This window comes from Nuphar pumila, chromosome 17, assembly GCF_984573655.1.
Source record: "Nuphar pumila chromosome 17, dmNupPumi1.hap1.1, whole genome shotgun sequence".
NCBI classification, from domain to species: domain Eukaryota; kingdom Viridiplantae; phylum Streptophyta; class Magnoliopsida; order Nymphaeales; family Nymphaeaceae; genus Nuphar; species Nuphar pumila.
The window spans coordinates 17,367,644-17,383,624 of record NC_143265.1 but is presented as its reverse complement, the minus strand read 5'-3'; the positions used below and the strand labels follow the sequence as shown (position 1 = coordinate 17,383,624).

The 15,981-nt window shown below is 36.5% G+C and overlaps 1 protein-coding gene across 2 annotated transcripts in view; it reads left to right on the top strand.

Moving 5' to 3' along the window:
* The window catches only part of LOC149811732 (splicing factor U2af large subunit B-like), a 53,292-nt gene extending 37,677 nt beyond the window's left edge, over positions 1-15,615 (top strand). Inside the window, exons 8-18 of one of the 2 annotated variants that reach the window (XM_089992597.1) lie at positions 6,452-6,512; positions 6,628-6,740; positions 11,086-11,201; positions 11,294-11,392; positions 11,500-11,575; positions 11,686-11,774; positions 12,289-12,355; positions 12,448-12,546; positions 13,872-13,953; positions 14,034-14,101; positions 15,326-15,615. In XM_089992597.1, the coding sequence (XP_089848723.1) occupies positions 6,452-6,512; positions 6,628-6,740; positions 11,086-11,201; positions 11,294-11,392; positions 11,500-11,575; positions 11,686-11,774; positions 12,289-12,355; positions 12,448-12,546; positions 13,872-13,953; positions 14,034-14,101; positions 15,326-15,481 (1,026 nt within the window). In that variant the 3' untranslated portion in view covers positions 15,482-15,615. The remainder of the gene's footprint in view (positions 1-6,451; positions 6,513-6,627; positions 6,741-11,085; positions 11,202-11,293; positions 11,393-11,499; positions 11,576-11,685; positions 11,775-12,288; positions 12,356-12,447; positions 12,547-13,871; positions 13,954-14,033; positions 14,102-15,325) is intronic. The other variant, XM_089992598.1, reaches the window with a different exon arrangement.
* The last annotated feature ends 366 nt before the right edge of the window (positions 15,616-15,981 follow it).

The window sequence follows — 15,981 nt, the reverse complement described above, 5'->3', positions numbered from 1 at the left end:
CTAGTTGAGCATCGAGCTTAGCTCGGTCTCCACTTTCAGACTGAGCTGGCTCAGTTGAACTTTACCCCCTGCCTCTTGTTCTGAGCTCAGCTCGGTCTGGTCAACTCGAACTGGGTTTGGGTTTGACCCCATCACGATAAGGTTTTAATACCATCATTTGTGCAACACAATATAATCTTTTTAGCGCTCCACGTCGACACAACGGGCGTAACACACTTACTAAGACACAAGCCTTTAAAAAACCTACACTCAAAATCGTCAGCGAATCTGACCATCTTCGAGGTAGGGGAAAGTTACATAAAAAAATAAATGACGGAATACTTCTAACTTATATAATATATATATATATATATATATATATATATATATATATATATATATATATATATATATATATATATATATGCTTTTAACTCAAGGACGCAATTTTGCATATTCTTGTCCATTTAAATTATGTCATTTACTTTGTCGCTGCGTTGTAATGTGCATAGGCTACTGCTTACACAATTTATTTAGCTGATGTACGGTTTCGTACATCGTGTATCGCTTACGCAATTTATTTAGTTGATGTATGGTTTTGTACATTATGCATCACTTATGCAATTTATTTAGCTGATGTATGATTTCGTATATCATGCATCACTTACGCAATTTATTTAGCTCATGTATAGTTTCGTACATCGCGTATCACTTACACAGTTTATTTAGCTTGATGTGTGGTTTCGTATATCGAACCTTGTTTTATGTCATTTACTTTGTCATCACACTGTAATGTGCAGAGACTTATATTTTAATATATATGTATTCTATATATATATAACTTTGTGAAGTATGTAATTTTGCGTACTCCTGTCTACTTTGTATTATGCTTGCATTAAAAGATGCAAATTTGCATATTTTCTCCAAGTCTTTATTTTTAAAAGGTTTTCACATGCGAGATTTCAAAGCTCGTAAAATTCATTGTTTCGAAAAGCAAAAACAAGTATTTGGCGTTTGCGTATTCGCAAGTGAGTCTTTCCCTCAAGCCTACGTAAGGGAAAGGCTTCGACCACATACTTTAAGTGGTACGTACGTGCGGTCCTTTATTTTGATATCTGAAATGACTCGGATATTCTCCGGTCTAAAGTACGAAACATTGAGATTTCTAAATGATGTTGGGGTTTCTTTCTAAGAAACCAATATCCCTCTCATCGTAGTGGTACTATCAGACATACACGGTATATTAGTACTACGATGATTGGATGAGAGGTTTATAGTAACATTGTAACGTGAAAATGCACAATGATTAAAGGAAAATCACATAAATGGTGTTGATCTTCTTTACAGGCAAGATGCTCGATTTGGTTTGAAATACCAAAGCATATAGAATGGGCCGTCGGTTAAAATAGAACCTGACATACCCATTCGTTTCTTTTGTTCCGTCAAGGGAGAGGATGAGATGGTACAAAAATTCTGATGGACATGTTGTTAACAACTACGCTCCTCGAATAACAATTGGCTCGATCCCTAGTCATCAAAGTTAAGAAACATAGCTAACAAAAACTATCTTTTTTCTATCGATCACTTGCTGTCCCTTTAGGAACAGACTCAGATAGTTATTCGAGGTATCAAAATACATAGAATAACAAACCCCAGACAGTCACAGTTGTTTCTACGTTTCTCCTGTGCGTACCCTTAGGACAGTTAATATCGAAACAAGATTATCATGTTCATTTTACTTATTCTGAATTGCACATCACGAAAGGAACATTGCATGGGGTACGTGTGATGATTAGGTCGATACGGCAGGCGATGACGCGATAACGTGATGATATCAAGATCTTACTTTTTCTCTGACATTTCGTTCCTGAGTACGTTTTGTACTTTTGCATAAGGGTTTCCTTTGAAAATTCCTCTTTTGTATAAACTTTAAATTATCAAAAACCTTGTTTTAAATCTATGTGGTTTTAATACTTATATGGAGATACAAATCTATTTGAGTAAAGGAAGGTTTGCCTGCAATGCGCCCAAGGTCCGTTGACTTGTTATTTCAAACACATTTTTTTGCTGAACTGTATTTTAAATTTTAAAAAAGGATTTATTACAAAGCTTTCAAAATTTTCCTAAAAAGATTACAAATTCGGGATTTTGCGGTGTTACAATATATATATATATATATATATATATATATATATATATATATATATATATATATATATATAACTAGTCTCTATGGACCCTATCGAATTTCATTCTGAGGAACCTCATAAGAGTCCTATCAATTGTTATTGAGAAACTGATTCATCCGAGGCCACTCAAACAAGCTTAGGCAAATAAATGATTTTCCCATAGCAATTAGGGTTGTCAATTTTATGTTTATGGGGTCAGTAGTAAGCGAGAAAATCACACTTTTGTTCGAGTATGCTATTGATAGATCACTCCCAGTTATTATGGTGTGTGCTTTTGAAGGAGCACATGCAAGGAGAAAATTTGGGCTTGATACAAATGGCTAAAATATCTTCTGTTTTATAAAATTATCAATTAAAATAAAAAGTTATTTCATGTATTAATCCTTACATCTATTGTAGCCAATTTTGGTATGTTGGGAGATATTATTATTTATTATTGTCAAACCCCACGAATAAAGGTCATATCCTAGTAGATTCGTTCACATGGTTCGATCATTCCTAGTAAAATGTGGCGTGTTTGAACTATTCACTTTCACTCGAGAAAGGAGGACCACTCTCCAAGCCTAAGAATTCCTCAAATGACCTATACAATATAAGTGTCACGAGGGAAATGTGAAAAGAACTATGACAAGACTACAATATAGAACCTGAGATCTGATAAAAACAATCAGTTGGAGTAGAGCTTACAGCCAACGGGTGCACTTACTCTAATGGCACACCTTTAGCATAGTGGGTCAGCAGAGAAATGGGAACAGTTAAACCAAAAGGTGTAGGCGTTTTCCAGAGGTTGCAGATGGTAGTTGTTCCTATTTGACCCGAAAGGGATTGATCATGGACCGATAAGGTTGATGGGAGCTCTAACAGTCCTTGGAGGACCAAACCAAAGTTGTCAGTCGGGAAAGCGGGAGTGGGAAGCGAGACACTTTCAAAATTTTAGGAAGCGGAAAGCGCAAGATGAGTTAGAAGCGAACCAGAAATCGTCTTGGAAGTGACCTAGGAAGCGAAAAAAAGAAAGAAAATTAAAAATAAAAACACAAAAAAATGAAGAAAGAAGGGGAAACAAGCTTCTCCTAAATTGGGAAGCATGCTTCCCAATTTTTTTTGGCGCTTCCTAGCATGTTTCGGAAGTGCCATGTTTCATGCTTTCGCAACGAGTGGCACTTCCAGTAGCTCTGGATCAAACCCATGTATATAGCAAATTACAGGGATGACTTGTGGCTAGGGGTGCAAGGACAACAAAGATCGAATTTAGCTAGTTTATATATATATATATATATACACACACACACACACACACACAATGGGCGTGCACACAATCAATGCTGCGCACGAAGTGTAAAGAAAAATTGTCTCAAGAAGCGGTCTTGACCGCTGTTAAAGACCTTTGGGGCTTCAACAACAGTCAGCGATTGTCGCTAAAGGTCATTATTTAGCAAAATCGACGGACAAGCGTCCATCAGCATTAACAAAACATGTGTTACACCTTTTCCTATAATATATATATATATATATATATATATATATATATATATATATATATATATATATATATATAGTAATGTGCTGGTCTGCCCACTTTCTCAGGAAGCAGATCAGGTCATGCTGAACATGAGCGTTTTTGCTCATGCGGACATCATGGCCGTCTGTTTGCATTTTGGATGAATGCCACATGGTTTTGTTGACTTTTGAGCTTTTTAAAATGCAAATCGGATGGCCACGATGTCAGCATGAGCAAAAACGCTCATGTTCAGCATGACCTGATCTGCTTCCACTTTCTCGTTCTGCCCCCTTCAAAATTGTAGTTTTTTTGGTATTTTTTATCACAACTAACACCACATATGTGATCTATAGGCTTTGTTTAGTGGTAACCGGCTTTTGGATCACCAGAATTTGACCTGTATACAGGTTTTTATGGTGATCCAAAATGAATGGCTATGAAGGCATCAAATTTTCTCGGCTCATAAATATACATTTTTTCATCAAAAAAAGGGGTCCAAGATTGAGCATGCTAAACACATCTAACGGTTCAGATATATCATAAAACATTTCAACCTATGGGGCACAGCGGGACAGAATGAGAAAATGGAGCCTAATATGTTCATCTCTCTCTCTCTCTCTCTCTCTCTCTCTCTCTATATATATATATATATATATATATATATATATATATATATATATATATATATATATATATATATATGAGAGAGAGAGAGAGAGAGAGAGAGAGAGAGAGAGAGAGAGAGAGAGAGAGAGAGAGAGAGTCACTAGAATACAAAAACTAATGTGTGAACCGTGATCTTCAAGGATTTTTTGTTCTTTTCTCTTGAATCTAACCATATGGATGTGATCTACATGATTGGTTTTATAAGAACCCACTCTTGAATCACCAAATTTTGATGCATAAATGAGATTTTTTTAAGGCTTAAAAATCAATGGCTCATAATCTTCGTAAATATTCAAGCATTCAAAAATGACATTTGCATCGAAAATACACAATCTAATGGTTGATTCCTAGCAAATTCACCATGCCAAGCACATCCGCATGGTTGGATTTGCAAAAAAAGTGTTGGAAATGCCCATGTTTCTAGTTCTCTCAAAATCACAAGGTGGAGAATGTGCTTTAGAATCACATGAAAGTGAGTAAAATGGGCTCAAATTTGATTTCAAATCTCATGCTCCGTTTTCTATTAAGCTTAATATCTAGATCACATCTTGAGGGTCAGATGTGAAAAAAAACTAAAAAAAATAAAACAATACATTTTTTTACTAGAGGGTTCCTTACCCACCCAAGGAGGGTAGCAAACATCACACACACACACATATATGTTTCAACTCAATGATTTTCTTCATTACTAGCCTGAGATGTTAATGTTTCATCTTCATCTTCTGAATCAAGAATGACTTTTGACAATTTTTCTTCGGCAAATGTTGCATGTACTTGTCCATTTTTTTTTATCATCTTCTATGTGACTCATAAGAAGCTCAATACAAACATCAATAGAAATACTAAGTACACAATTGTACGGTGGAGTAACTATGCCTCACAATATGACATTTAAATCTATACAATCTGCCATGCATTACAAAACCACAAAAGTTACACTTTACTTTCTTCTCAAATCTGTCCCCATGACCATCGGTCTGCAATATAATTCTATGCTAGATCTTTTGAGTCACATCCTCCACCGTCCATCATCCTTTAGGGCACGATTTTAAGATTTAAGAATACAAAATTAAGTGATTTAGGATGAAAAAGGGAAAAACTAGAATCAACGACACAACTAGGGCTGAAAAAGGTTAAAGGCGAAAATGAAGAAATATCTTGAAACAACATTAGAAGAAATTAGCTTGCCCTCGGTTTGGTGCGTTAAGCCCTCTTCCAACTTAAATCTTACATAAATCAAACTCCTAGAGCTCGGTTTTGAGTGTTAGAGGAAAAAAAGTTGTTTAAGATAACAATGGGCAGATTTTGGGCAAATCACAATTCTAGGTCTAGGATCTAGCAAAACCCCCAATTTTTGAGGTTTATTTGAACCCAAAAATCAATCAATAGGCTTAGAAATAAGTTTTGGGGAGGGTGATTCATAGAAAATGGGGTCCAAATGATCCATGGAAGATTAAAAATGACCCCCATAAGTGTCCGGTTGCCACTTTTCTGGTGCCAAAAAGTAAAAAAGGGAAAAAATTAACTCGTGCACCAGAAGGTAAAAAAGGAAAAAAGTTAACTCATGCAATATGGCCCTGTAGCGCATGATACCGATCAATAATCATGATTTTTCCAATACCGGGGCATTATCGTATCGGTTATCTTACAGATACAATGTATCATATTGTACAACAAGATGCCATATTGATAACATTGTGCAAAACTGCTCATTGTAATGCTATAAACTGTATAAAGTTCATTTCTTGTTTTATCTGGCTACTGTCATGCATAAATTCCATCTGTTACTCATGCCTCATCTCTTATTCTTTTGTTTTATTACATTCTCACACTAAGTTAACTAGCATATAGATGGAGAATGCAGAATGTGTGCACACACATGCATGTGGATATGTTACCTTTTGCTAATTGTACAATAGTAGATCTTTACAGTGAATAATCTTGGAAGTACTTGAAGTAGTCTTAGTTTCTTTATTATTTTTTCTAGATGTGTATCATACTCCATGAATCAACAAAACCTCTGTTTTTCATGTTTTAGATTGTCAATTTCCAGAGTCCTACATGGACCCTAGAACTCTTTCTTAATGGAATCTAACCTTTGTTTTTTCCTTTTTAACAGACAATTGCAACATTCTTTAGCCATGTAATGACTCTTATCGGGGGAAATACTGCAGGCCCAGGTCAGTGATTTTGGTCTTTCTGGCTTTCGCCATTTGTTTATAATTTTTCTTTCTTGTATCCTGGTTGTACTTTGATCTTGTAATAAGCACCTATCTGTTCCTTTGCTGTTTATAGGGGATGCTGTGGTCAACGTGTACATAAATCATGAAAAGAAGTTTGCATTTGTGGAGATGAGAACTGTTGAAGAAGCAAGTAATGCAATGGCTTTGGATGGCATAATGTTCGAAGTGTGTAATCTGACCTTTTCTTTGTCATTGTTTTCTTGTTTTCCCTTCTTCTATGCACCTTTACTACTACTTTTGCTGCTTTTGGTCCATTTTTTCCCCTGTAAACTATCAACAGATGCTCCAATGATTGGCTGACACCTTCTCATGAACCTTTTTTTTTTTTTGAGGGAAGCCTTCTCATGAACCTCTGAAATTCAGAATACTTACTGTGTTAATAATTCTTCTCTTTTTCTGACTGGTGTTGTGGAATTTTCTCTTATTCATGTTGTAAGCACACGGTTATAAAGTAGTAGTCTATAGTTTCATATGACATTTTGTGTTGATCTAAATAGCACACTGCCTTGGTAAATGTAGACAAATGAATGTGTAAAAAATACTTCACTGTTCCATAGTGATTTAATTATCGTCTGAGTGCAAATACTATTGGAGTCATCACTCCCTATATTGTAAAACTGAATTAGCACATGGCATAAGGCAGTGTTTGTTTCAAAATTGTTCTCATTTGCCAAGACTTTTCAACTGTATTCTAGCTTATGAAACTTTTCCATTGAGAAACTTTCTTTGCAAAAAACAAGAACCAAGCAAGGTTGAGGAAACTGTCATGCTTGACCAAGACAATAAGGCCTCACATTATATGGAAGCTTAGAAAGGCCAAATGAGCAATGACCAATCAAGACAAATGGTTTGATTTCTTAGTTCTTCAATAATCTATCTCAACAGACCTCATGCTGGATGTGATATGTTAACCTTTAGTTCGCAGATAATGATGTATCATATACATGGATGGATCATTGTAAAAATGAATCTCTCTGTTAGAGAGGACATGTTTTCTTGATGGTGGTGTTGATGATGATTATGATCTATGTCACACGGACTCGGCTCCAAGGTCGCCGCACCCGCGTCGACACGCACCGACACGGGTGCGGCTCAGACTCGGTCAACGCACCCAAGGTCATTTTGGTCCATTTTTTGGTTTTTTTTTTTAATTTTCTGGGCTACAGAATTTAAAAAAAAAAATCTTAGGGGGGGCGCTGCCGCCCTATAACCCCCCCCCCCGCGCCGGGGGGAACCCCACCCTCCTGTAAGGATAAAAACCCTGAATCAGGCTTCACAACTCATCACCTGTCCCCTAATGGGCACAACTTTGACCGAGTCTTATATATATATATATATATATATATATATATATATATATATATATATATATATATATATATATATATATATATATATAGTCGAGTCCCCGTGTCCAAAATTTTTGAAATTGCGCCGCACCCGTGTCGCTCCCTCACCCGCTCTCGCACCCATGTGACATAGATTATGATGATGTTAGAGAGGACTTTTCAACTGTACATTTCTAGTGATCCATCACACTTTGTCTTGACTTTGTAAACCCACCTATATCCTATGGGTTTCTTTCCTAAGAGTAATGATTGGATTTTTCATGGTTTAGCTTTTTTAATACTTCCAATTCATCTTTTTGGTGGTTCTTAGCCTCATTGTATATGGATGGCTCAACATAATCATGAATGGATATGAGACACAATCTATATTTGAGATGAAATGATTCATAGGACACAAATCTACTAGGTGCTTTGGATATCCTAGTTGGTTTTCTAATACTAGATTCTTCTAAGTCTTGGTTTTGAGAGTATTTTTCTAAGGCACATGGAGGATGATTCACATCACAACGAGTATAAGCTTGAATTTCACGATGAGATTCATCAACATATTCATCAATAGTAGGTAAATTATTAACATGCACATCATTGTCTTGCACATCATCATGATTATCAGCAAGATCATTATCTTCATCACAAGATTTATGCTCATTAACTAAATAAAATAAAAAAATGAATACTCACACTTTTCCTTAGACTCAAATTTACCTAAATTTACCTACATATTCATCAATAGTAGGTAAATTATTAACATGCACATCATTGTCTTGCACATCATCATGACTATCAACAACATCATTATCTTCATCACAAGATTTATGCTCATTAACTAAATAAAAAAAAAATGAATACTCACAGTTTTCCTTAGACTCAAATTTTGAAAACCATTTTCATTTTCAAGGAAAGTAACATTCCTTGAGACGTACAATTTTTCATTTTTAATGTCATAACATCTATATCTTTTTTTTTTATATTTTTGGCAAAACTAGAAACACATGAAATAAATAACTTTAGAAGAAAGCTTATCATTTTTGTTTGTGAAAAGAAAGCATTTACAACAAAAAACTTAGTCTTTTGTAATCATGAGATATTTTGAATAGTTTTTTCAATCAGTGTCATATTTTTTAAAGAAGACGAAGGCATTCTATTAATTAAATAAACCATCGTACGAGCGACTTCGATCCAAAAGTTTTTTAGTACATTTTTGGAAATGAGAAAACTTCTTGGTGTCTCAATGATATGTCATTGTTTTCTTTTGGCCAATCCATTTTGTTGAGGAGTTTTTGGACAAGATTTTTAGTGAAGGATTCCCTATTTATTTAAATATTTTTCAAAATCATTGGATAGAAATTCTCCTTCGGAAATCAGATATGAAGATTTTAATATTAGTTTTGAAATTATTTTTAACAAGGTTATGCAATTTTTGGAAACAAGTAAAAACATCGGATTTGAGTCTAAGGAAATATATCCAAGTATGTCTACTATAATCATCAACAAATATCACTTAATAAGTCGCATCTCCTTTGGGCATCACGGGAGCGCGACCCCAAACGTTCGAATGTGCTAACTCAAATGGTTCTTTAGAGACAAAATTACTTGAGCAAAAAATTTCTTTTGATTTCTTTCAAGAAATGGAAATAAGTACAACTTTGACGTGCTTGGATGTCCTAATCTCCTATGCCAAGTTTCTGTGTCTTTCTTTTCAACATGATTATAAAAAGATTTTTTTGTCAAACATAAAGAGTTCATGAAATAAAGATCCACTCCTTTGGTCTCGCCCAATCAGCTTCTCCAACTGGAGGTCCTGCATCACTAGTTAAGAAGACGATCTCACATCCATGGTCCAATATTTGTGAAACCATAAACAAGTTTAAATTTACTTTGGGTACTATTCTAACATTTGAAACATGAAAGTTTTGGACATTTTTAGAAGCTCTTTTAAGGTTTTCGAGCTTTTAATCTTAAAGAGATGTTTCGTTGGCGGTAGAATCATAAGAATCACTTGAGTGACATTCGGACAAAGAAAATTCATTTGGGGTCATATGAATGAAAGCTCTTGAATCTATAATCAGTAAAGACTTACCGAGATCTGAACGAGTAGACACTGCAACATTGAAGAGAGAAAAGGCATTCCCCTTGAGAAGTGGTTGTAGAGCCTCCACTAATTGAGAGAGCGACATTGATCCAATGCTTTGGGAGCCATCATCACCACTCTTCTCGTGAGGAGGAGCTATGAAAGCCACTTCTTCTCTTTGGGCAAAACGGCTTGATGTGTCCTGGCTCATTACAAAAATGACAAATGATCTTATTCTCATAGTCACTATAAGATCTCCCAAAGTGTGGTGGTTTATAAGTACGTGTGTTAAAACCCGGCCTTGACATAGCCAAGACTGAATCTGCATTCATTTTATTTATTCTATTTCTTGACTTCAAATTCCATTAACCTAAAGTGTCATTTTTCCACATTACAGATGAAATCATTTCTAATAAAATTATCTATCCTTAGCAAGTCAAATCATAGAATTCTTTCCTTTAGTATTTTATAATTAATTAATTAATTTCTCAATTTCTTCTCTCCCTGTTAAATACTTGATAAAACAAGGCATTCTGATAATTGAGCATCAAGTTCTTTATCAATTAAATTTGTTGGTGACTATGGTTTGGCTAACTTGTGAAATTATGAATATTTGTAAGTTTTTTTATCAATCTTAGTTATCATTTATGCACTTCCTAATGTGTGTTGCCTGTATCTGCTTATTAAGAGTTAAACTTTACAACCTTCTGTTTCTATAAACCTATTATGTTTTTCTATTTTGGCCAGATTCTGGTGGGCCCAGTGAATTCTCACGTGCCAACAGGCTGAGCAGAGCCAAGGTTCAAAACCTTGGCCTAGGCATGTGCCCTCCTACCCCCACCACCACAGGCTACCATTTTGGATCATGTCAACTGGCCCATTGATGGGCTAGCCCATGCGCTGCCCATGGGACATTTAGCCCAGTGCTCACACCAAGATTCTAGGATATACACATTGATATAATGAAAAGTGTTTTGTTGTTTTATTCTTGTGAATATGCATTAGTCACAGGAGTGTTGAGCCAGGTATTTCAAATATTTGAGAGAAAAACACACACATTGCATTTATCTGGTAATCCTATTATTGTCAGGGAGTTTCATTGAGGGTGCGGAGGCCAACAGATTACAAGCCTTCAGTGGATGGAGCGCTAGGGCCCAGCCAACCAAGTCCTCATCTGAACCTGGCTGCCGTTGGTCTCACTCCGGGGTGAGTAGGTCTTATGATGGTTACTCCTTGTTTATTGATATTTTACATTGTGCTTTATAGTGTAGAATACCTAATGTTCTTTTGCATACCAGTGCTATTGGTGGTGCAGAGGGGCCTGATCGGATATTTGTTGGTGGACTGCCGTACTACTTAACAGAAGCCCAAATAAGGGAGCTGCTGGAGTCTTTTGGGTAAGAATTGACTCTAGGGATACTGGTTTTATTTTCTTTTCAAAAAGTTTTATAGGATTGATCAGTTTGCAATTGATTTCCAATTGATTTGTGTTTGACCTTTGCAGACCATTGCATGGTTTTGTCCTTGTTAAGGATAGAGATACAGGAAATTCAAAAGGTTATGCGTTCTGTGTTTATCAGGTGCATGCCATTTTTTATAGCTTTTGATGGTTCCTTTTAGTGTGTGTGTGTGTGTGTGCGCACACTCATATCTGTTCATTTTCTTACCCACTATGCTTTGATGGTGTCAGGATCCTTCTGTCACAGATATAGCTTGTGCTGCTCTCAATGGCCTAAAAATGGGGGAGAAGACACTGACTGTTCGACGTGCTACCGCCAGGTATTGTCATTTCACACATCAACACACAGGATGCTGAGATTTTGCAAAAACCATTGTTTGCCTTGTGTGACCATAAAGTTGGAAAAAAGAGTTGATGATGGTAGTGGTGCGTTGTGTTAAGTATTTTCCATCGAGAATGTCACTTTCAAAATAAAACACAAATCATTTCTTATAGTCTTAATTGTTTAGGTTCAAAATATAAAAGTATGAAAATAATTGGTGATTTGGAAACTTATAAAGATATTGGTTGCCAAACTACCAACTAATAAGCCATCTTACTATTGTGAAATTTGTTAGAATCCTGCACTGGCCATGGGTATTAAAAAAATTGTTCTATAGTGAATTTGATAAAGCTGGTAAAGCCCAGACTCCCATGCATATGCGTGCACCCACACACAGCTGAATGTATACTGACATACATAAGCATGCATAAACATACAGTCACCTAAGATTTTGTTGTCATCAAATACTGGTAACTAAACTGGAACTTTTATTTTTTGGGTACAATGTGCAGCACTGGGCAAACAAAGCCAGACCAGGACATTATTCTAGCACAGGCACAACAGCATATAGCATTTCAGGTGAACAAATTTTTTGTCCATTTCGTCTCATGTATCCTGTATTTTCCTTGATATCTGCAATATCACTAATAGTTTAGGACAATCTGATGCAGAAGATGGTATTACAAGCTGGTGGTGCAGCTTTGCCTGGAGTTGGTTCAGTCCCTGGCATGGCGATGGAGGTGTCGTCAAAGGTTATTTGCCTGACTCAGGTAAATTTTCTTGCCTATAGATTTTTAGTATTTGAACTAAACAATTTCAAATGTGTGAAAAAGGAGGAAGCTTTTCAGGGCATGTTTGAAAGGATAATTTGATTTAACATGTGAAACTAAGTCACATGAGAAAGTAAATAATAGCATCTAAATTCTTGTGACTTATTTTCTCATGTCTGTTTTATACCAATGAAAGAAAGGATGTTTTCTATGGCTGTGAACTTCACCTTCAGATTCCACCTTTCTCATCCTAGAGCTACATCCTTTGACCCACAACCTCAGCCTCAAAGTGCACAGTCTCAAGCTTTACCCTTTCCCCAAAAGCTCAACCAGACCATATATTTTTGCTTTCCTGGAAACAGGGTCATCTACTGGACACCTTAGCTTTTTGTCCCGGAATCTGAAGCTTGCTGTATATCGATATTTGGGACTGTTTTTTGCACCAATGTTTTTGCATTGGACAGTGACAGGTGTCGGTGTTGGACACAGGAACAAAGTGTCGGACACAACAGCTTTTGAAAAATTAGACCTTTGGATGGCTATATGTAAAATATAGTTGATCAAAATCACAAAAAGAAATAAATGAAGCCAGGAACTTGGAGCTTACCGTTTCTTTTATAGGTCTTGACTGTCTCTATCATGTCATAGTATAGTATTGTGTCATGTGATGTCAGCATGGGATACATGCTAAATCAAGTGTTCGTGTGACAGCACATATACATCCGTGGGGCACTCACCATCCTGCCCTTTGACCATGCAGCTGACAGTTCCATACAACCCATCCATTCCTTCAATTCAGCTTCAGAGGCCTCATCTTATAGTTACTCCCATTCATCTCATTCCGATACTGATGAACCATTTTTTCCCCTTTTGACCGCTGACTATATAGATGCAAATTTGAGGGAGTGGATCATGTCAACTAACCAGAGGTCTCTACGAATACTGATTCACCATATACAATACACATACACATACACACACACACACACACACACACACACACACACACACACACACACACACACACACACACGGCGAGGGAAAGGTGCATGAGATTCATATTGCAGCTGTATGCCTCCTAGGTGTTTGTATTTTGGAGATCTGCTGTGCTTTGTCCAATGTCTCCCACTGTATCGTTTCTCTGCATGGCTGGCAGATTTATGGCCAAACTTTGGCTGAACTGGGCTTATTGGTGGTCCATGTCTTAAGCCGAAAAGTTGTGTTTTTGCTTATAATGATTCGGCTAAGATTTGGCCAAGTCTGTTCTGAAACTCTAATTTCTATAGTAGGAATTTTGATTTTGAGTTTTATGATTTTATCATAAGGTTGTAACTCCTGATGAGCTACAAGATGATAACGAGTATGCAGAAATATTGGAGGACATGAGAGAGGAAGGTGGAAAGTTCGGTAAGTTCCTTATCAGTAGCCAATTTATGGTGATCTCTTCTCTTTCTGAAGGTAACATTTGTCTTATGTATGTTTACCAGGTGAACTGGTGAATGTTGTTATTCCACGTCCCAGTCCTGATGGTGGTCATTCCGCAGGTGTTGGGAAGGTAACTCCTGATTGCATCACCTATTCTGGTTAAAGTCTTTTCTATCGTTTTTGGTTGCAAAGTGCTTCTACGAGGTGTCATGCTTTCAAGAATTAATTAATGGGTATATGAATTTGCTGAACAATCCCGTGTGTGTGTGTGAGTGTGTGGGTGAGTGGGGTGGATAGGTGTAGTGTGTGCGAATGCGCACTTATCCCTGAAACTTGATGGACTTCACAGTACTTTCCTCTTTGATTTTGTTGCTTAAGGGTAAAGGTTTGGTACAATTGGCTGTATTTACAATCGATTTATCTAAGCCCATGGTTTTTGGTTTTCTTGTTAAATCTAGCCTGATAGATGTGATGCACATGCTCTTTTTAGTGGGAACTGTTTTTTGGATCCCTGGAATCCATCATGTGTTGCAGTGTTCCTGGCAATGCTAAAATTGATGGCTGTAAATGCACTAAATTTTCAACTTGAAAAAAAAAAACAAGTTTTTTCATTGAAAAAGCATGATCCAAGAGTTTATTCCTACTAATCAACTATGCTGAACACATCGACAAGGTTAAATTGAGTCAAGAAAACAACTGGACTGTAGGCTGTCACCTGGGTTTGGGTACGGGTACGGAAGGTACGACACGACAATTTCAAAAAATGTGTGTACCAGGACACGGTTATATATATATTAAATATCACATAAATACAAAATAAACTGAATATAATCTAAATATATATGCTATATCTAAAATATATATTATATATTGAAAATATAAAGTTATAAACTGAAAATATAATTATAAATTAAATACAAACTTGTATGTACGGAGGGTAAAATGGCGTGTCCAAGTGTCGACGCTTGTCGACATGGGGATACGCTTGTCGACATGGGTACGGAGGGCAAAATAGGGTGTCTGGGTACCGTAGACTGTAGCAAATATACATTCGTTGCTTAATAGCATGATCTTCCTACTTCTGTAGGCCTAGTGTTTGCTCCCTATGAACCATGCTGGTACATGTGCTCCTTGTCACCATCAGTTAGCTGTTTTGAATTAGTTTCCAATTGGTGGCTGTTGCAATGTGTCATTAGCTCTTTGGTTCAACTGCCGGTTCTTTAGGTTGTGACACTCTCTTTCTCACTCGTGTATGTGCAGTCGAGCTGCATCCGGCCGCTCCTACCAAGACAAAACTTGAAGTTAGCATATGTCCGTATCTAAATGCTAATCTTTTAAAGCGTTGATATTTCAGGTGTTCTTGGAATATGTAGATACTTCAAGTTCTGCCAGGGCAAAAGCTGCACTTAATGGTAGGAGATTTGCAAACAATCTTGTTGTTGCAGTCTACTTCCCTGAGGAGAAGTTCTCGAGTGGAGATTATGATTTTGATGAAGGCCGTGGTGGTTAGCAGACGGTTCCCTGATTGGCTACACATATTTTGCAGTGAAATAGAATTCTGTAGTTCATCTGTACATTTATTTATTCCTATGCTAATCCTTTGCAGTTTAACATGTGAAGCAGCAACATGAGTGAAATTCTCCCCCTCCCTTTTATCTACACACACACACACACACACATATATATATATATATATATATATATATATTCACACTGTTAATAATACTGACCCACCAACCGGCTATCATTTTAATGTTTGATACTAGAAAAAGATCTTTTTTGTAGTCACTTCTGCGTGGTACATGAGAGGCACTGATGAGCTGTATTCGTTTACTTCCATCCATGATCACCTCTTTGCTTAAAGAGAAACTTGTTGCTGTTGCATTTGAGGTGACATCGTCTGTTCTTGTAAATCAATTCATATATTGAAAACATGCGTCATGCTAAATTGGAAAAGTATGTGTACAAAATCTAATTATTCATAAGACGACTGCATTTTTCTGAAGAAAA